Genomic DNA, 22,002 nt, shown 5'->3' with positions numbered 1-22,002 from the left:
GATCTGTATATAAAAGATAGTGACTTCCGATAGAAGAATTCAGAGAAACGTTCAAGGAAACATCTTTCTTGAATAAACTCAACCCCTTGTCTTGGACAGCTCATTTTATTTGGTGTTAGCAATCCAGCTGTAAAATTTTATAGTATGCAGAGTCTCTGGGAAAAATGGAACACTGAGATGTAACTAGAATGAGTTTATACGTCTGAAATCTCTCCAGACTAGAACTAGGGGAGCCCATAGCTCAAGTGCATCAACAGGAGTAAACACCGTTCCCGGTCTTACTCGTCCGTCTGCTGCTACCTTAGTGAACTCCTTTGTATCATACTGCTGAGTCCTACAGCCGGGCTGCGGGCCCTGGGTTTTTACTAAGCAAAGCTCAGAATATTTTCAAGTGATACAAATAACTATAGATAACCCACATTTTATAGATTGTCTGCATTTAAAAAAGAGGATGGTTTAATTTTACATAATCAGTATCTGTTCTTTAGACAGAAATAATAATAGAGTTAATAATAATGCTAAGACATTAGCCTGGTGTGCCTATTCTTTTGGCAACCCTGAAATTCCTTTTTAGGGCTTTTCTGAGTCATAATTTAGTCTCCTGATTGGGACAACATATTATACAGCAGTACCTTGAGCAAAGTGACTGCTATAGGTACTCGAGGCAGTTATGTCCCTTATAGTTAATGAGCTTATGAATTCACACTGCCTTTTAACTCAAAATCTTCTAAGGCTGGTTAATACTGGTTTTCAGTCAGCAGCTATTTATTGGGTATCTGCTGCGTGGTGGGCACTAGGCTAGCGACTGGGGATGCAGTAGTGAGAAAGGCAGACAAAGTCCTTTAATTACAGTCTGATGATTATCCTGGACCTGATTAACCCTGACTTGACTGATACAATCTAATTCCTGAGCCTGTTAAACTGGAGGGTATATAGTGGGTTGAAGAGTCACTCGGTGAAGTCTTATCTGAAAGAGCCAGGCAGTTCTGCCCTTAATTACAACCCTCGGAACTGAGAAAATCTCGAGAAGGGAAGGAAGGAGGGAGGGGAGATGAAAGACAAGAATTATCAGCTGAGGTATGGGTGCCACTCACGGCACCAGAGAGGTGGCTGAGGCTAGAGGCAGGCCCACAGCGCGAGGGCGGCTAAGTCACCGTCATTACCCATTCCTCTCAGATCCCCCCATGCCAAAATAATGCCTAACGAGGAAAGAAGCAAGAAAGTGACTACATGAAAAGTTCTCTATAATGGACTTATGGAGCCAATCTGGGGAAGCCCGTCTGGTGAGTTCTTCATTGTACAAGTCTCTCACGGTTATTTGATTACCCATATAGGGTAATACATTTTGATAGGGAAGAAATTAAGCTATACTAGCCAGAACCCAGGAAGGAAGAAAGTTAAAACTTAGCTCTGTGCTAAAGACCTTTTTCTGCCTCACTCAGTAATGAGAGAGAATAAAACAGAGGCGCTAGTTCTAAAGCTTTATATGTCTAGGTGTTAAAAATGTTGTTGAATTATATAAAGTGATTCATTTCAAATTTAAGTCTCAGAGCTGAGCCTTGGGTGGGCCCTGTGACGTAAACAGAGGATATTTAAACCTATATCCACAGAACAGAATGTCTTACCTACACCATTGTGGAGAAAGATGAGGAAAAAACAGTTTTGTACAAATCCATGCCACGGGTGGTCCTACGAGAGTATGAGGACAAGGTCATGAACTCAGGACCACGACCATGGAGAAAGCCCAAGACATATACACAACTGTATTAGAGGCAAGCTTGAGCAGTCTAGGTCTAGCTTCTTATTTTTCCAAATTCAAGAGGATGACAATCTCAGACAGAAGCACAGGTCACTGAAGTGAGCATGTTATTTAATCCCTTGTCTGCTCAAGGTTAGCTCTTTAGATATATTTTTATTCTTTTTAAGTCATCTCTACACCCAACATGGGGATTGAACTCATGACCCTAAGATCAAGAGTCACATGCTCTACCAACTGAGCCAGCCAGCTGCCCCAAGGTCAGCTTTAAATTGACCTGAGAAACAAAATACCAGAAGAGGCCATATCTGGTTCTTAGATTACACGGCAATCCATAATATTCTTAAAAAAGGAAATGTCTCCTGGAAGCTCTACTGCTACCATTAAAACAGACACTCTTAATGTCTGCCCTCTTCTGAGAGTTTGCAGGTAAGGTGCAAGGTACTTTGGTCTGAGCTGGCGCATTCAGAGAGGGATGAGGAAATGCTGGTCTGGAAAGACTGCTGGCATATAAGTTCCCAGCAAGCGGTTTTAGTTGTGACGTGCATCTTCGGGGTGTAGGAGAGGGAGGAGAAGAGGAGAACACTGGCTGGCAGCAGCAACAGGTGAGGTGGCGCCCTGGACCGGCAGCAGGGAGGTGAGGCTGTCAGGGAGACGGGGAGCAGGGAGAAGGAAGGGGAGATGTTCTTTCCTTCCCTCAACACAAGCTCATCCATCCTCCTACTCATGGTAGGCATTACCAGCATCTACTTCTCTGCAGCTTCCAAGCCAACTGGAGGATTATACTTCCATGTCAAGTGTGGTCATGTGACTTGCTTTGGCCAATGAAATAGAGTGGAAATGATGTGTGTCACTTCCTGGAAGAAGCATTTAATGACTGGACTTGACTTTCCACCCTCTTCTTCTCCTGCTTTGCCCATGTGAATGTACCTACTGAGGAAGTGTCATAAGATCAGAGCAATGAACTATGTGTGAATGAGGGAAACAAAAAAAAAAAACAAGACCAAACTTTTGTTACAGTAAAGCCACTGAGATTTCTGGGTTATCTGCCTAGCTTAATCTCATAATCTGTCTTTGTTCCCTCTTTCTGACAGTCTCTCTCCCTTGCTCCTTTCTTGCCTCCCTTCATTTGATCTCTTCCTTCCTTTCTTCTTCCCTTTATTATTTCATTGTCCTAACCAAAAATAAAAAATACAATGTTACATATTCCAATTCTTTTTTTTTTTTTTAAAGATTTTATTTATTAATTTGACAGAGAGAAATCACAAGTAGACGGAGAGGCAGGCAGAGAGAGAGAGAGGGAAGCAGGCTCTCTGCCGAGCAGAGAGCCCGATGCAGGACTCGAACCCAGGACCCTGAGATCATGACCTGAGCCGAAGGCAACGGCTTAACCCACTGAGCCACCCAGACGCCCTATATATTCCAATTCTTTTTTTTTTTTTAAAGATTTTTATTTATTCATTTGACAGAGAGAGATCACAAGTAGGCAGAGAGGCAGGCAGAGAGAGAGGAGGAAGCAGGCTCCCTGCTGAGCAGAGAGCCCGATGCGGGACTCGATCCCAGGACCCTGAGATCATGACCCGAGCCGAAGGCAGCGGCTTAACCCACTGAGCCACCCAGGCGCCCTATATTCCAATTCTTAATCTAAAACAAGGATCAGTTTGTTTTTTGAAAAAGAAATGAGTAAATTCTTTGAATTAAACATTTCCTATTTCTCTCTCTTAAAATTAAAGCCCTGAGGTGAATTAATAATCAGCTTTACCTTGTTTAAAAAAAAAAAAAGTATGTTTTGAAAACCTTCTAATGTTACATATATACATATACAGTATACTATTGTGGATAGACATTGACATACAAATACAGTATACTATTGTGGATAGACTCTCTATTGATTTTCTTGTGGGTTAAAGTCTCTCTGGAAAAATGGAAACAAACATAAAACTTCCCTAAACACCATGCAATAGCCATGCAGCTCAAAAACCAGATCTCCTCCTGGAGCCAACTCTGAACAGGAAATCACTTAGGTCATAACCAGTCACTTAGTTTTCACTGGTAACTTTGTTATAAAGGCTACTGGAGCTGCAGCATCCAGAAGCCTGTTCAAGAGTACAGGATGTTTGGAATCATCACAAAAACTACACATTGCCATGCACAATCATTCACGACAAAGCATCTAGACCTGAGGTCACCCCCACAGCCCCGAAAGTTGTTTCGAGCAATAAAAGTCACTCTAGACATGAAGCAGCAGAGAATGCAAAAGCAGGAAAATGCAGTCGTAGCCTGGCTAATCATGCGTATTGAACTAAACACAACAGATGTGTACTTCAAAAAAAAAAAAAATTCAACAAGCTCTCGTTTGAAGTAGGAACATGCTCTACAAGGTAAACATGATGTGGACTTTCAGACCATTTTACACCACCACAGAGAGAGCTGCTGTGGGTTTTTACACATAACTAATTCTGCAGGGATGAACTTGAGCAGGGAGCAGAGGAAAAGGTACATAACAGTTATGTGAGGGAAAGAAGACCATGCAAAAGGAGTGAGAATTCCCAAGTTCACTTACTGCCTGCTTTTGCTCTTCCTCCTAGAGATGTTGAAGATGAAGAAAAGGAAGAGGGGAAAAGGAAAGAGATTAATGCCCATCACCACAAACATCTGGAAGAAACAACAGAAGAATCCAGCAGGCCAGGTCCCTGGGTTTAGAGGCCAAAGGCCCTGACCGCCACCAGGGAACCATCAGCCAGACAGAGTGAACAGCACTCTCCCCTACCCAGTTCATTCAGTGCTAGCTTCTAGCGCTGGGAAACCATCTAATCCAACTTCCTCATTTACGGACCAAAAAGGCCTAGGGAGCCTGACTTGCCTGAGGTCACCCAGCTGTTTAGGGTAAACTGAAGGAAGTAACTCAGTGAGGCCTCCAAACTCCAATAATCAGGCCATTTCACCATCCCCCATATTCAAATGCGTTAGCTAAATTTCTCTAGACCGTCAGTGCTCAAAGCAGCAGCCACACCTGGAGACTTGTCAGAGATGCAAATTTGGGGTGCCAGCCAAGACCCCCTGAATCCAAACTCTTGGGGTGGGTGGGGCACGGCAACACATTTCGGAGCCTGTCAGCTGATTCTGACGCCTGTCGGATTGGGAGCCACGGGTCTAAAAACTTCCCCCAAACTAGCAATTTCACTTGACCACAGATTCTCTTATTTAGTCCCCTTCTCTCCATTTCCTTTTGGGCTTCTTTGTGGGGTTTTTTTCTCCCCCAAGGACGCACCTGCTTCCCCATTCCTCCAATAAACTGGGAACTGCTTCAGGGCTCCAAGAGGCTTCTGAAAAAAGAACTCTTGACCTCAGTTTTTCACTAACTCAACACAGGTTCCTTTAGTACTTCTTAGAGGCATAAAGCACTGGAAGCATGAAGCTAAGGTGTGGCCTCTCTTTCAGAGCTTTCCAGGGACGGTGGGCAGAGTTGGGTACTCGTCAACTCTGAGCTATCCACATGCACCACTAGAAAGAAGCCCAACAAAGATGAGATAAACACTTCCAAGTTTCTCTTTCCTCAGTCCTCGGCTCTTCAGCTACTCTGTCTTTTAACGGGTCTTTTTGCTGCTTCTTCCTGTGCTAATCATGGGTAACTGTGGTCAGGGAGCTTCTCTCTTTGCCCCAGGTGTGCAAGTCTAAAAGCTGTTGCTACGGTTCTATTTAAATCAGAGCCATCCGTGCGGGCTGTCTTCGCTGAACATGTGTGTGGGGAGTCTTAGGGATGGATGAGAGCTTCTGCTTCCACAGAGTCTGCAGATTTGGGGGCCATGGTGAGAATGACTTCAGAGGGTCCCATCCATTACAAAAAGGAAAGAGAAGGCAAAAACTTTGGAAAAAACCAATTTTGTTCCTGCAAGGGAGAGACAGGGACTAGGAATTCAACGGGCACCAAGAACTCTCTTAAGGAGATTCCAAGTCAGCACAAGACGATGTTCTTGGAAATCAGAGCCAGCTGCTAGCTGCCTGACCGTACTTATACTCACAGGATCCCAAGCAAAGAGGGGCCCTGAGCGTGAGCTGAGTTAGCCTTACAAAGTCAGCACCTTTTAGCTAGTGTATCTGGTATGCTTGGCTCTGGTTAGAAGGGACTAGAATTCTGCAGTTGGGAGGAGATCTCCCTTCCTGGCCAGGCTTCCCTGTGAGGCAGAACACTTTTCTTCCATTCACTCGGCAAGACAGACAGCCATAGGAAGAGTTATTAAACAATGTAAAATGTGTTTTGATTCCTGGCACTCAGTGTTGACATGGACACTGAAATGCGGGGGAGGGATGAGGCAATGCTGATGGGCTGAAATTGTAGCTGAGGTCAGAAGACCAGGATGAAGGTTCTCAGAACTGTTTCTAAGACACCTCCCTATTTTCACTGTTTTTTTTCCAGGTTTAGTATTGGAGGTAACACTGCTTTGGCTCAAGAGAATAAGGAAATTTCAGAAAGTAATGCTTCATGTTTGCACATCTGGTGACTCTGCTATGGACAGCTTGTCCAAAGACATGACATCATGAAAAGCTGCAGAAGCCATGTGCCAGGTTAGGCTGGGAGGGGCGCACAGGGCAGCCTTTCCCGGAGTCAGAGGCCTCTGCTGTACCCTGGGATTAGAAGGGTGCAGGCTTTGATAAAGGGTTGCTTAGGATGGTGTTACAGTATTCCAACTCACTGGAAGTTACTCCGATAAAGCCTTGAAGGCTCTGTCAACACAGTAACAGGTCAGATCCTGGAACTTCTTGCTACCAGTCAGTAAACACTGACTGATGGCAACTGGCACAGCTGATTTAAAGGAAGTCATAACACCATAACTAAAAAATGCCAATCTAGAGGTGCTTATGTCACCTAAAAACATGTAAGATTCTGCCACATGGGGGATGTCTGGCTAGGTGGCCATAACCACTGCAATTATCTGTATGAAAATTTATATTCTAAACCTTGCTCGCAAATGAGGTTGAAATCCAAAACTATAGAATTCACCTGGTGACTATGTTTTAAAAGACGTATTGGAAAAATGGAAAATGAAGCAGAAGAATATTGGGAACATGATTTATAAAGTGAAACACCAATATGCAACTACTTCCAGATGAAATAAGTTTGAGACAGAGGTCACCTAAATACATTAATCAGGGGAAAAATGGAAGGAAAAGATATATGTTCTGACCATGGTACCTGGGTGTCAGTCTATATTATGTCATTAAGAAAACAAAAAAGAGAAACTATTAAGAAGGTCCCTGATACTCCTTGGTGACTGGGACTAAATCTTACTCATCACCAAATACCTAGACATGATATTTAGGAACCAATATTTTCTTATTAAATACATGTATGATCACTTTTTACCCTGCCTTACTCCCAAAAAAGGATTTAAGATTAGTGTTGATGAATTAATAAACAATGGTGACACTTCCTATGTATGCTTCCTTAAATTATCACTTTTCAGATAACTAGACAATGTACATTATATTTCACTGACCAGTAGAAAGAACTTGCTGTGAAATGGAAATGACTGTGTGGTGTATCTTAATTTATGAGTACCCCACCATGTGGTTTTATTGTCCATTTGACTAAGTGCTTACAGCTGTTTTATGAGAGAATTAAATGCTAACAGACTGAACATCAATGAAGGCAGAACAATCCTTTGAAATTAAAATTAGGATTCTAAAGTGTATTTTTACTATGGGTTGGTGAATATTTCTTTTTAATTGTAGGAAAACATCTTTGAAATTTTAATGGAAGTCAATGATTCCTATGGGTGACCTTATAGGGTGCATATAATACACAAATTAGGATTGTGCTATCATCCTTTTAGGAAGCTAGACTCTAGAGGTATGAGATTTTCAAGTTCTAAACAATGGATAAAAAGACAACATTCCTGGTCTGTGTTACAAATTCTTCCTCCCACTCTGAATGGCCTCAGCCTATCAGGTGAGTAAGTTTTAAGGCATTTAAGAAGCTGGCAGGGGATTCTGCAAAATGGGGCACCAGGATCCTGCTTATTTTACTGTAAGACAATAGCTAGAAATACAAAGAAACTCAGGGGTTGTGATCAGAGTTCCAGGCATCAGCTCATTCTGCTTAGCCCTTGAACACAGGCATCAGAAGTGAACTACAAGGTCAAGTGATATACATGGGGCTCTGAACCAGGAACTCTAAGAACCATGAGGGCCACCCAGCTGATGAGAAAGCACACCACTGTACTTTGGGGAAATATATTCTGACCTCCTTTCAGTTTGCATAAGTCTTTTGCCTTTCACAAAAATTACCCTAGGGTACCTTCCCATCTATGTTTGGGTAATGTCTAGAGCATCTTACTAAGAGGAGTTTGACCCAGGCAAGGGGTGTGTGGATCCCTTTATCTCCTGACAGGGGACTACCCCACATGACAGGGCTTTCAAAGCCCCACACGATTCCAGAGGTTACAACAGCCAAATGCATTTAAATACATCTCTGTATTGAGCGGGCCTTGAGCGGGCGACAAGACTGGAGTAGCTGGATGCCTGACGGCTATTGGAGGGATGTGGGCCAGGTTTTACGTGTAAAGTTTTCTTTAAACAAGACCCACCTAGACATGAAATATTTCTTAGGAGAAATTCTGTTAAAAGGGTTAATGTAGAAACATGTCCATGCAAAACCCAAATTCCCCGGGACCAAAGCTAGGGAAAGAAAAGAAAAAAACAAAAAAAACCAAAACAGAACAAAACAAAACAAAAAAAACCTCTCAGCTCGAGACTTAAAGCAGAGATTGTGTTGAGCAAGTCACGAGTCAGTTTAAAACACAGACATTACATTTACCCAAGCTGCTAATGCCACTAGCTTCACCGTGAAGGGACTCGTCTAGAATAGAGAAGTTGAAGAAAAGTCTCCAAGCTGATGTTCTCTGGAGCCACCACTCCTGGTCTGGTCTGGACCCCGTCACTCACTTCAGACTGGATGGTTATATTTGGTCTCCATGTCTCCTGTAGCTTCTCCCTTCTCTGATCTGCTCTACACACTTTCCCAAACCATTGTTTCCAAAACCTTCAATGACTCCCCTACCACAGGATTAAATCCACTCCCCTCGGCCTGGCTTTTGAGGTACTCCACACTGTGTGATGTCCACTCTGGCTTGCCAACGCTGTGTCACACCGCAACATACAGTGGTTTACAGCACAGGCACAGAGACTAAGGAATTAGCAGCAGGAACAAATGTGCTCCAGTATGGCTGCTCCGTCGCTGGGTAAATATTTCTGTCGAATACCAGTAAAACTGTCTAGGTGAGGACATTTAAATGCCAAGCGTGCCTCTCTCTCTTCTGGGGTACAGGGGTTGTAATACCTGCTTCAACAAAAACAGTGAGATCTGAATCATCCCAGAGTTATTTAAGCCCCAGTATAAAAACCTAGAGCTGATATGCTATTTTGTTCCTCCTAATAAAGTTACTCGTTAGGATGAGTCTGATTAGCTTGGTTTCCTGCTGTAATACTTACTAAAATAGGACACTTCGTAATGGTTATGCATTTAGGTGGAACATTTGAAAACCTGTCTTAAGAGAAACTTTAAACCGCTGAGAAAGATTCATGTATATGTAGTTAATATCCTGTTTACAAACCTTTATATTTGTTCATAAAAGCAACTGCTCAAGGACAGGACTCTAGTTCCAGTTACTCATTTTTTACCATCAGGCTTCACACTAGTTTCGATGACTTTGTGGAGTCACGGCTAACTTTACGGCGGCGGTATTTCAGCTTTAACTGAACCCGGATCTGACACCACAGGGGAGGCAGCGGCAGAGTCCACGGTGGAGGGGAAGAGCAGCTGAGCGGAGGGTGGGGAGGCAAGGAGGCGGGGCACCGGGAGGCGGGGCACCGGGAGGCGGGGCACCGGGAGGCGGGGCACCGGGAGGCGGCGAGCGGCCCGGCTCGCTCACCTTCAGCAGCTTCATCAGCCCTTCCAGCTGAACCATCAGCTCGCGCCTGCTCTCCTGCAGTGCCGACATTCTCTGCTCCAGCTCGTCCTTCCTCTGCCTGTCCGAGGGGGAAAAGCCCATCAAAAAGGGAACTCTGAAGATAACGAGACTTGCAAAGAAGGGTCCAAGCCTAGGTGAAATGGTTTTTGACCTGATTCTGCTACTGACCAGGGTCTGAGACGCTGAGCAAGTCATTTAACCTCTGCTACGTCATGTTAGAAAGTGGTGATAATATTTGTTTTGCTCTCTTTCCTTTACTGGTGTGAGAATAGTATGTAAAAGTGCTTCGGAAAACACACAATATTGATATAGCAATACAGAGAAAAAGTATTATTAATATTATTATTAAGGCGATTTTTAAAAATTCCTCAGGAAGTCAAATACCACATTTAGAAATAGTCCAAATTTAAACTGATAGTGAGAAAGTGTATGAAAACTGCTCGGCACCAGACACCAGCCTCAAGAGTGTAACTGACATCAGGGTAATTGTGTCTAAGAGAATTCACTTGTTCCTGAGAACAGATTTCATGTCAGTTCTAGCTCCATATGTCCCAAACCAAACTTAAGACTGTGGTCCATAAATGGTTCTCTTTCCTGATTTCTTCCAGTTGTCATGGCTAAAAACTTTGGTCCTCTTTAATACTTTTCTGCTTCTACCCTATTCTTCATCACCCAATACAGATGATTCGTTCCTAGAAATTTATGTGTTTTTCTCTTCCTACGTCTCTCACTTTATCCAGGCACACCTTACCTCACATGCGCAATGGTCTCCTATCTTGATTAATACTGATACCATCATTATGGAGAAATGGAATAGAAATCAGGAGACTTGAGGGCCACCACTTACTAAATACTGCAACCTTCGACAAGCCACATGCCCTATAAGAGCCTCAATTTTCTCGTCACTTAAATGGGACTAATTACAAACAATGGCAATATTTTGAGGATCAAAAAAGATATGAAAGTGTTCCATGACTCTATAGGGCTGCTCAAAGAAAAACTGTTCATTTCATCATCCTATGAAATAATCTCAGTAGTAGAATTTCTAGCATCCCTAACTCTTGCCTTGCACAATCCATGCCTCAGCTTTCCACAATAGTAGCCACTAGCCACACGTGATTACTGAACACTTGAGATGGGGCTATTCTAAATTAGATGCACTGGATCTCAAAACATTAGTGTGAAGAAAAAAAAAAAGTAAAATATCTCATTAATATTTTTAAATGTTGATTATTTTAATATATTTTTAAACATTTAACATATTAATATTAATAAAATATAATTTATCTCAATAATCTATTAATAACATATAATATATAATAATATATAATTGAGATAATATTGAGATAGTATTGAGACAATAATAAATTGAGAGTTAAATATTAATATTTAACATATTTTAATGTTGAAATGCTAATATTTTGGGTAAATCAGGTTAAGTAAAAGATAGTGTTAAAATTAAGGGCACCTATTTCCTTTCAGTTTCTCATTGTGGTTGTTAGCAAAGTTTTAATTACCTATGTGGCTCACATTACATCTGTGTCAGAGAGCGCTGCTCCAGACCCCACCTACGTCCCTATCCCTAGTGCCTCACCTTCTACTCCCTTCCATGTCTGGATGTCTAGTTAATGGTTCCCTTTTACCCAAACCGATCCTATCACTTCATGACTCACAGCCATTCCTCCCTTCTTCCAGATGTTATTCACTCCTTAGTATCCAACCCACACATCACTTTTCCCAGGAAGCTGCTCCTGATGACTTCAGCAGGTATCAGATCCTGCTTAATTAATCACCACAGCAACTGGAGCTTCTCTGTGGCACTTAGTTTCTTTTACCTTGGGTTGCTGTCATTCCTATCATGATGCAAAATCCTTGAGGTCAGGGGAATGAGTCTTGGGGTGTACCGAATGATTAAGAGACTATCACGCCTCCAGTATGTACCCAGTTAACATCTAGCAAAGTTAACCCAATCGCAGTTTGAAAACCTCTGAGGGCTTCCAATCACCCGTCACATAAGGCTCTTTAGAATCTGGTCTTAATTATTCAACTAATTTTATCTCTATCACTGGCACTTTAAAGATTAATGCAAGGGATGCTTGAAACAAATTCTTAGCTCCAAGACTCCTTCTCTTGTCTGAAATGTATCATAGTTATTAAGGGGATCATGCTGAACCCCAAATCCACTTCTAACCTGAAATGTTTTCTCCCAGATTCGTCCTCATTATCCTTACCTTTCATGGTCTAGCTCAACTTCCACCACGTCCATGGGTCTGCTTCCAGCATGTGTATGCGCATTTCCTTACTTATATTCTTTCTTAAGATTTTATTTTTTTATTTGAGAGAGAGAGGGAGATAATGAGCAGAGCAGGAGGAGAGGGAGAAGCAGACTCCCTGCTGAGCAGGGAGCCCAATGTAGGGCTCGATCCCCCGACTCTGAGATCATGACCTGAGCCAAAGGCAGATGCTTAACTGACTGAGCCACTCAGGAGCCCCCACCTACCTAGATTTCTTATGATATAGTTTCCATACTACTTACTAACTCTATATAATATTAGTTAACTGACTAGAAAAGTATTTCACATTTCTCCCCAAAACTATAATATGAAAATTTTTAAAAAGATTTTATTTATTTATTTGACAGAGATCACAAGTAGGCAGAGAGACAGGCAGAGAGAGAGGAGGAAGCAGGCTCCCCGCTGAGCAGAGAGCCCTATGTGGGGCTCAATCACAGGACCTGATCATGGCCCAAGCCGAAGGCTTGGCCACTGAGCCACCCAGGCGCCCCTCCAAAACTATATTATAAATTTTTAGGATGGAATCGTTTTCTAGTCTTCATATTCCCTAAATTTCTAGTGCAGTTATAAATGCAATAAAAAGAAGCTGACTCATTCAATTTTCTAGGAAATTTCTAGGGAAAGAGTCCTGTGCTTTGCATAACCAAGTAATTATAATATGTGGTGAAAATGAATGAACTCCAGCTACAAGCAACAACATGGAAGGGTCCTGAACTGTAATACTGAGGGGGAAAGGTTCCACTCTCTGCATATAATAACATTTCTCTAAAGCTCAAAAAACAAAACGTAAAACTAAACACTTTACTATGTGAGAATACACATATATTTGATAATACTGTTTAAAAAGCAAAGGAATGATAAACCAAATTCTGGATAGAGGTGAGCTCTGTGGGGAAGGTGGAAGCCAGGAAATGGGGGCACTTACACATGTTTAACAATATATGAGTAGGATGCGGTTTCATGTGTATTCATTTTATCATTATGCTTCATATGCTTTATCATATATGCTATTGTAATGAGTGTGCCATTAAAAATAATAATCTAAGGGGAAAGACAATCCTGGTGGTCAGGACTCATAAGCACTAATCCTAAGAACAAAATTCTCCATCTACTCTCATTCTAGGTAGGTATAGACTAGCTGGGTATTGACAGCTCCTGGATTCGTATATATTGGTCAAAACCAGAAGGATGTCAGATACCTAGGAGTGAACCTTGCCCTTTCTATGTCTTGACAAACAAAAGTTCTTAATATAAATACAGATGAATTTACCAACAACTTTCATGGTTAGTTAAGCGCCTGCTTTCTGCTCAGGTCATGATCCCAGAGTTTGGGGATCAAGCCCCATATTGGGCTCCCTGCTCAGTGGAGAGTCTGCTTTTCCTTTCCCTCTACTTTTGCCCCCGCATTCCAGTCATGCTCTAAGAAATAAGTAAAATCTTAAAAAAAAAAAAAAAAAAGGACATTCCCTACATTTTCTTCCAAAGTTTTAAAGTTTTGTCTTCACATTTAATCCATCTGGTGGTATTTTCTCTATAGGGTGAAGCGAAGAGCCAGCATGTTTTGTCTGTAGGCATAACCAACTGATCCTGCACACTTCCGAAATAGTTCCTCTTTCTTCTGTGATAATGGAAGCTGCTTTTGAGATTAAATACTTCCTGATTTCTCAAGAGTTAGACCCTTCTTGGATTACGTTAAATTCTTGCTTCTTCCTGCCTACATGCCAAGACCCCCCCTAGATTTAGCCCTTTGCCTACTAAATCTCTGATATTTTTAGACCCCTCTGGGTTAGTAAAGGACTTTTAGCAATCCAACTTCCAGCAACAGTTAAGACCTCCAGTTAACAGTTAAGTATAACCATTTTTGCTTTGCTAGACACAAAATACTTACTTGTGCCTGAGCCGTGATGGGGAAATGGAAAGTTCTATCTTATGCTGAGAGTTTAGAGTTATGCTGGGCTTGGGTCAGCAGCACACCCTCTCACAGACTTCCTAGTGTAGCACCAACCTGCTAACATCCCAGGCATGCAACAGAGGACTGCACAGCAACCAAATCCTCAAGCCCAATTAAACATCGAAACTAAAATGAATTTTCAGAAGAATGGGAATCTCTGTGCCTCTAATGATTTTCACCTGCAGTTTTAATTCTTTATGACATATTTATTGATGATATAAATATAGACAGGAAGACAGTTATAGAAAAACAATATTCTCTATTCTCTAGGAAAAGAAATCATGGTTGGGAAGCTAAATGACTTAAGCCAAATGAAGAATTAAAAAAGGACAGCTATAAGCAGAATAAGTCAATCAAAGAAAGACAATTATTTATCAAATGATCTCACTTATAGGTGGACTTTAAGAAACAAAACAGAGGATCATAGGGGAAGAGAGGAAAAAATACAACAAGATGAAACCAGAGAGGGAGACAAACCATAAGAGATTCTTAATCATAGGAAACAAACTGAGGGTTGCCGGAGGGGAGGGGGATGGGGAGATGGGGTCACTGGGTGGTGGACATTAAGGAGGACACGTGATGTAATGCGCACTCGATATTATGTAAGAATGATGAGTCACTGAACTCTGCCTCTGATACTAATAATATATTATATGTTAACTTATAAAAAAGGGTAGCTGTGCAGAATCCCAGGTGATAGCACATTAAACATCAACTGTGGAATGTCAAATGTTATAACCTCCACAGAAAGAACCCACTCTTTGGAAATTTAGAGGTCTGGTGAAGAGCAGGTCACTAACTTAGTGTCTAAAATGTCTTCACTTACCAAAGAGTACACACACATCTTTCTAAGACTGATAGGAAATAAGACCCTGATAGCTTTGATTGGCTCATTTTCATGTTAATGCTCTTCTAGAAGATTTCTCCATTCCCTCCAAAATAGCAACTGAGTGGGGGCTGAAGCTGCTCTCTACCCCTAGTCAGACCCTGTGACCTTTCGTCTCCCAGCACTGAAACAGTTTCTATTTATGCTGAAGTGGGAAGATCCCACAGCCTTGGTGCAAGGGATTCCCATGTGGTTTTGTGTCTGAGGTAGCGAGCACCCTTCGCACTCAACACAGTTCTGCTCTATGAGGCACCAGGAGAATATACTCGTAGGACAGAAGAGCACTAGTCCTGCCAAGACCCTCTTCTGTCTTCTGCAGACAGCGGTGCGGTATCCCTTCTTACCTCAGCAGCCGCAGCTCGGCCAGCAATGTGGGGTTCTGCTGCGCCTTCTCGGGGGTGGGCTGGGAAGCCTGCTCATGCTCCAGACGGAGACGCTGGATCTCTTGCAGGATCTCCCTAGAGAGGACAGATGAAAGAAATAGTTCTTTTTCCTGTCAGGACTTCTAACGCTAGTACAGTGGCCTCCACCAATCTTGTTCTGTTTCCAAATGACCCAGATGTGAAACAGCCACCTTCTGAACACTGCTGTATTTTGTATTTCCTCAATGAAACAATCCTTTGTGGTAGAAAGTCATATAAATACTCTTCTCAAGAACTTGAAAAATCTCCACAAAAAGAAAACAATCACTAGAATGGTCCATTCGTTTCTAGGGAAAAGATAAAAGAACTCCCCGCAACCTCCTAATGTTGGTCCTATGCTAACTACCCCCCTCATACTCCCCTACCCCACCTTGTACTCCCCATCCTCCATACCCCCCACCCCCACCCGTCTTTGTTTCTCTTCTTTCTCTTGAGCCACTGAGTGACAACAGCTGCCATCTCTATTTCCTATGCCTGTTACGTTACATCCAGTCTCCTCCTGGGTTCTGCCTCTCAGGGCATACTGGTATGCTGTCTGGTCTCCGGGCCTGCCTGCCTGTCTGCCTTCCTCCATTTATTTATTTGATTGCATTTATCTACTTGAGAGAGAGAGAGAGAAAACACAGGCAGGGGGAGCAGGAGGCTGAGGGAGAAGCGGTCTCCCCGCAGAGCAAGGAGCCTGATGCAGGGCTTGATCCCAGGACCCTGGGGTCATGACCTGAGCGGAAGGCAGACGTTTACTCAACTGAGCCACCCAGGCGCCCTCCTCTGTGTCTTTAAATGGCTTTGTGGTGAGAGACCAAACAGTCACACACAACACAGTGGGCCCGGATAAGATGACTAGACAGAGTAAAAGGGGGCTGGAGTGGAAAAGGGAATCATGGGAGGGGAACTGGTGGTGGGGGAAGGCACTGGGGTAAAGAACCCACCTGAGGGCCCGCGAGCAAGGCTGTGGGGCTATCAGGATGTACGGCATGCAGAGAACTACAAATTAGAGTGGGAGCATTCCCATGAGTGCGTCTGGCCTATATTCACTGAGGCAGGATCTTCCTTTATCGTCAAAAGCCAGCTAATCCACAAGGAAAATGAGAATCAGATACTCACGTGATGATCTTGGACTTCAGAAGCTGGCTCGACCTCTGCATTCTTACCTGTTTTTGTTTTCCAGTTCTGCAATAAGCTGTCTTTGTTGTTTGTTGGCATCGAAGTTAAAGCTCAAGTCAGTGGGAGGACGGGTCTATGGTGAAAAGAAAGGGTTTGTTTTTCTTTCTGTTGTTGTTTGTGTGTGGGGGGGAGGGGGTTCAGCTATATCCTGAGTCCTAGACTACTGACTTTTTTTTTTTTTAAGATTTTATTTATTTATTTGACAGACGGAGATCATAAGTAGGCAGAGAAGCAGGCAGAGAGAGAGAGAGGGAAGCAGGCTCCCCGCTGAGCAGAGAGCCCCATGTGGGGCTCGATCCCAGGACCCTGAGATCATGACCTGAGCCGAAGGCAGAGGCTTTAACCCACTGAGCCACCCAGGCGGCCCTAGACTACTGACTTTTTAAAACAGATCTTTGAGGTATAATTTACATACCCTAAAATCCACCCATTTTAAGTATACCATTCACAGAGTCTTAGTAAATTTAAACTGTTGTGCAACCAATCACCACAGTCCAGTTTTAGAACATTTTCCATCACCACAAAAAATTCCCTCCTGCTGGTTTGTCGTCAATTGCCACTCTCATCCCCAACCACAGGCAATCACTGATAACTTTCTGTCTATAGTTTTGCCTTTTCTAGAAGCTTCATATATACGGACTCCAACAACACATAGTCTTTGGTTTCTGGCTTTCATGAAGCATGATGTTTCTGAGGTTTGTCACTGTTGCTCCATGAATCAGGAGCTCCTTCCCTTTTATTGCTGAAGAGTATTCCACTGTTTCTAGTTTTTGACTGTTACAAATGAAGTTGCTGTAAATTTTCATTTACAAGTCTTTGTGTTGATATTTTATTTTTTTCTCTTTTGGGTAAATATCTAGGAGTGGAATTCCTGAGTTATATGCTAACTCTATACTTAATATTTTGAGGAACTATCCAACTGTTTTCCAAAGGAGCTGTATCATTTTAGAATCCCACCAACAATGAGGGACACTTCTGATTTTTCCACACCATCAACACCTGTCACTGTCTTTTGTTTTCACCAGATTCTAGTGCATGTGAAATAATTTGTGGGGTGTTTTGGTTTTTTTTTAAAGATTTTATTTATTTATTTGACAGACGGAGATCACAGAGAAGCAGGCAGAGAGAGGGGAGGAAGCAGTCTCCCCGCTGAGCAGAGAGCCCCATGTGGGGCTCGATCCCAGGACCCTGGAATCATGACCTGAGCCGAAGGCAGAGGCTTTAACACACTGAGACACCCAGGCGCCCCGATTTGTGAGGTTTTAAAAAATATATATTTCCTTTATTGAGAGAGAGAGCTCGCGCACGCACACAAGCAGGGGGAGGGGCAGGGGGAGAGGGAGAGAGAGAATCCCAAGCAGACTCTGTGCTGAGTGCTAAGTCCAACACGGAGCTCAATCCCCTGGATTCTGAGATCATGACCTGAGCTGAAATCAAGAGTTGGACACCTAACCAGCTGTGCCACTCAGGTGCCATGTTGTTGTTTTTTTAACTGAGATATAATTTGCATACCATAAAATCCATTAAAGTGTCCAATTCAGTGGTTTTTAGTATATTTACAAGATTGTGAGATCATTGCCACTATCTAACCACAGAACATTTTCATCACCTCCAAAAGAAATCCGTACCCATTAGCAGTCATCCCCCATTCCCCCTATATCCACACCCTGACAACTGCTAACCCATTTTATATGTCTGTGGATTTGCCTCTTCTGGATATTTCATATAAACAGATTGATACAATATGTGATCTTTTGTGTCTGGCTTCTTTCAGCAAAACGTTTTCAGAGTCCATCTGTTTTATAGCCTCTATCAATACTTCAGGATTTTTGTGGCTGAACAATATTGTTACATGGACCTACCACATTTTGTGTATGCATACAAGGTCGATGGGCATTTGGGTTCTTCCCATTTCTTGGCTATTTTGAATAATGTTGTCATGAGTATTTGTGGACATGTTTTTGTATACAGATAGGTTCTCATTTCTCTTGGGTATATGTCTAGGAGTAGAATTGCTGGATCATATAGTAACTGCCTTTTGAGGAACTGCCAAATTATTTTCCTAAGTGGCTGCACCATTTTCCGTGCTCACCAGTGATGTATGAAGGTTTCATTTTTTCCAAATTCTTGTCAACACTATGATTGTACATCTTTTTGATCATAGTCATCCTGGTGGGTGTAAAGGGGTATCTCATTGTGAATTCAACTTGCATTTTCCCTATGACTAATCTGTGAAGGATGCTTTCATGTGCTTACTGTGCATTTGCATATGTTCTCTGGCAAAATCATCTGTGGTTTTGATTTGCGTATCCACAGACATTCCGGACCCTTGTTACCTCCTTTAAGAATATGGAAGCCAATCAACACAAACTAGGAGAAAGGATGCATAGGCAATAGTTCCCTTTTTTTTTTTTCCATTAGCCAGAACGGAAGCTCAAAACGAAGGCTCTGCAATGGCTCTGCTTCACACTGTGCACCTATGTGGTTCTACCCAAAACATGACCTACCATGAAGCAGAAACCTTGTTTCCTGTCTAGAGCTTAAAGGTGCAATAAGTAATTCTTTTCATGTGGCATTTCCTAAATAAACAGGGGTAAAACAGCATAGCAAATGTGGGTGGGAAGCCTTTCTTCTTTTTTTTTTTTAACCTTATTTTTTTTCTTAAAAGAATAAAGAAAGGTAATGCTTCTTCCTTTAGAGTTGACCAACAGCCAATTGAGCAAATTTTCTATATTCTTTCCAGAGTTTTATGAGCCAGAGCTGAGCCTCAGAAAAATGGCTTGCCTGGGACTGAATCTGCTGTGAATAACAGATTTCCAATTCCTGAAAACTGGAGTGAAAACAAATGGCTCCTTATTAGTGTGGGATCAGGGGAAATTACGGACGAGGAAATGGGCTCTAGCATGAATTGGCTTTGTGATGGCAAACAAACAAAAACCTCGTAGTATTCCATTGGAAATTTCTTTTTTAAAAAAGATTTAACTTATGTATTTGAGAGAGAGAGAAAGAGAGTGAGCATAAGCAGGGGGAGCAGCAGGCAGAGGGAGAGGGAGAGGTAGGCTCCCCGCCAAACAGGGAGCCCGATGTGGGGCTCCATCCCAGGAACCTGGGATCATGACCTGAGCTGAAGGCAGCCGCTTAACTGACTGAGCCACCCAGGTGCCCCTTCATTGGAAATTTCTAAAGATATTTTTCACTTTTGAGTTACTGCAAGGCTGAGGCTTCTTTCAAAGAGGAGGTTAATACAGGAATCAAGAGTTACTGTCAGCAGCAATTCCTAACCAGGCGAGATTCTTTGGCACCAAGAAGTATTGTTACTCAAGTACTAAGAAGTGTGACTGGAAGATTTCTATCCCGAGGCACCAGTTCCACTGGTCTGACAACAGGGAGATCCCCCAGAGGTAGGGGTTGACGATGGCTTATTTCACCCAATCAAATTTTAAACACAGAGTACATTAAATAAAAAGAGAAGCTCAGGATTTTATTTATTTACTATCTTGAACTCCAAAGTGCTTGTTTAAAAAAAAAAAAAAAAAAAAAAAAAGGCCAGGGCTCTCTTTCTAAAATGCCTCTGGGATACTGAAGAGAAAAAGAAAGGGAATTACTAGTTCATAAAGACACAAAACACTTCAACTACAAGAGGCCTAAGGATGATTTCTTTAAAAAATCAACTAGTTCATTCCTTTATTCAGCAAGTATTTCCTGAGCACCTATGGCAAGCTAGATATTGTTCTAGGAAGTAGGATGCATGAGTGAGTAAGATACAGCTCACCCTCACGTAACTTACTTGGTGCTGGGAGAGAAAGATAAGGAACCAAAGGTGTAAGTACAGATCATTAGTAGTGATAAATCCAATGATGAAATATAGGCTAATGAAACAGAGTAAACTGAGACAGAATACTCTTTTTGAATGAGGTGATTAACAAAAAGGTTACTCAGTCGGGTGGGGAAGCAAACCAGGTACTTGGCTGAAAGACGGGTGTGCTGGGCAGAGGCCAAGGCCTACAGCTGCTCCATGATGCACAGAGTGGGCTTTGCTGAAAATGGTAACTGACTCTAGGAGAGGACCCTGGGCCCCGATCACCAAGGGACTTACAGAATTGGAGAGGAGTTTCTATTTCATTCTCAAAGTGGTATGAAGTCACTGTAGGATTTTGAATAAGGAAATATGGAATCAAGTCCAAATACTGCAGGTACATACTCTGCCTTCAAGGAGATGGAGCTTAACTTTCAGTCCTTTAGTATAGGCTGTCCATAGCGAAAAGAAAGAAGGCTGTCCTCTTCTTTCCAAAGAGGACAGTGTGGAAAGTGGGGGAAGAGTAACTTTATGTTGGCAAAACCTGACAAATACTCCCTTGGCCAGGTGATCAAGGTCAACATCAACAGTGATAAATGATACAATGGAAGAAAAATGGTGCTTACCTCTTCATCCTCAAAAGCTATAACTCAAGTCTAATCATGAGAAAAACAACAGACTAATCCCATTTAAGGGACAGTCTACAATGTATTTGACTGGTACTCCTCAAAGCTGTCAAGGTCATCAAAAATACGGGGAGTTAGAGAAACTGCCACAGTCCAGAGGAGCCTAACGGGTAGGACAACTAGATGTAATGTGCTATCCTGGATGGAGTCCTGCAACGGAAAAGGGACATTAGATAAAAACAAAATCAGAACAAAGTATGGGCTTTGCTTAATAATAAGGCATCAACACTGCTGCATTAATTGCAACATGCGTGCCATGCTGATACAAGATGTTAACGAGAGAAACATGGGTTTCTCATGAGCATGGGTTATTTGGAAACTCTGTAGTAGCTCCGTAATTTCTCTATAAATCTAAAACTGTTCTATAATAAAAAGTTTATAAAAAATGAACAAACTCTGCTTTGGCTCCTATACAAAGAATTTACTGTAGTGAGAGAAAAATGGAAGTAGATAGGCTAGTGAGGAATCCTAGATTTTGCTATCTACTCACCATGCAAACCTTGAGTTATTTTATTTCCCTATACTTTTCTTTTCTTAGCTGTAAAATGGGAATATTTACAGAAAGAGATGTGAAGAGGATCAACTCCTCTGTTACAGAGCATTCTCTCAGGTTTAGGTACAATCACAGAGCTCCAACATCTTTAAGGAGATGGAGCTACATCTGAAAAATACAGGGTAAGAAACAGGACCCCTTTGGGCAAAACTGGGCAGATGTTACAAAACGAAGGAAAGCCAATGCAGGCAGCAAACTGGAATCTTGTGGTACAGATTTCTGAAATCTAAAAAATGGACTCGAGGCTTCCCATCTGTATGAACTTGGCAGGCTGAGTTCCAGGGATGTGCCTGATACCCACTAGGCTTTCTCCCATCTCGCCTAGACCAACTGGAGGGCTGTAGATTACTAATCCCTCAAAAACCCAATGTTTCTTAGGGTAGTGGGTGCCCAACTAGCTCTAAATCAGAAGACTGAAGTTTTGCTTTTCCTCCTTAAATAAAAATCAGTGGACTCTAAACACAGAGATTCTGATTTAGTAGGTTGGAAGCAAAGCTGAGGTCACTAGTTTTTAAATGCTTCAG

At 42.3% G+C, this 22,002-nt stretch overlaps 1 protein-coding gene across 7 annotated transcripts in view; it reads right to left on the bottom strand.

The window, feature by feature from the left end:
* The window catches only part of DTNB (dystrobrevin beta), a 232,458-nt gene that overhangs the window by 28,392 nt on the left and 182,064 nt on the right, over positions 1-22,002 (bottom strand). For 5 of the 7 annotated variants that reach the window (XM_044261953.1, XM_044261956.1, XM_044261952.1 and 2 more), the window contains 4 exons: positions 16,431-16,516; positions 15,202-15,315; positions 9,688-9,784; positions 4,320-4,340 (listed from right to left, as the gene is read on the bottom strand). In XM_044261953.1, coding sequence (XP_044117888.1) covers positions 4,320-4,340; positions 9,688-9,784; positions 15,202-15,315; positions 16,431-16,516 — 318 coding nt within the window. The remainder of the gene's footprint in view (positions 1-4,319; positions 4,341-9,687; positions 9,785-15,201; positions 15,316-16,430; positions 16,517-22,002) is intronic. The other 2 variants (XM_044261957.1, XM_044261954.1) reach the window with 1 other exon arrangement.

The sequence above is a fragment of the Neovison vison genome, chromosome 8 (assembly GCF_020171115.1).
Source record: "Neovison vison isolate M4711 chromosome 8, ASM_NN_V1, whole genome shotgun sequence".
Taxonomy (NCBI): Eukaryota; Metazoa; Chordata; class Mammalia; order Carnivora; family Mustelidae; genus Neogale; species Neogale vison.
The sequence above is the reverse complement of the archived record's forward strand: the minus strand, read 5'-3'. Positions and strand labels throughout refer to the sequence as shown.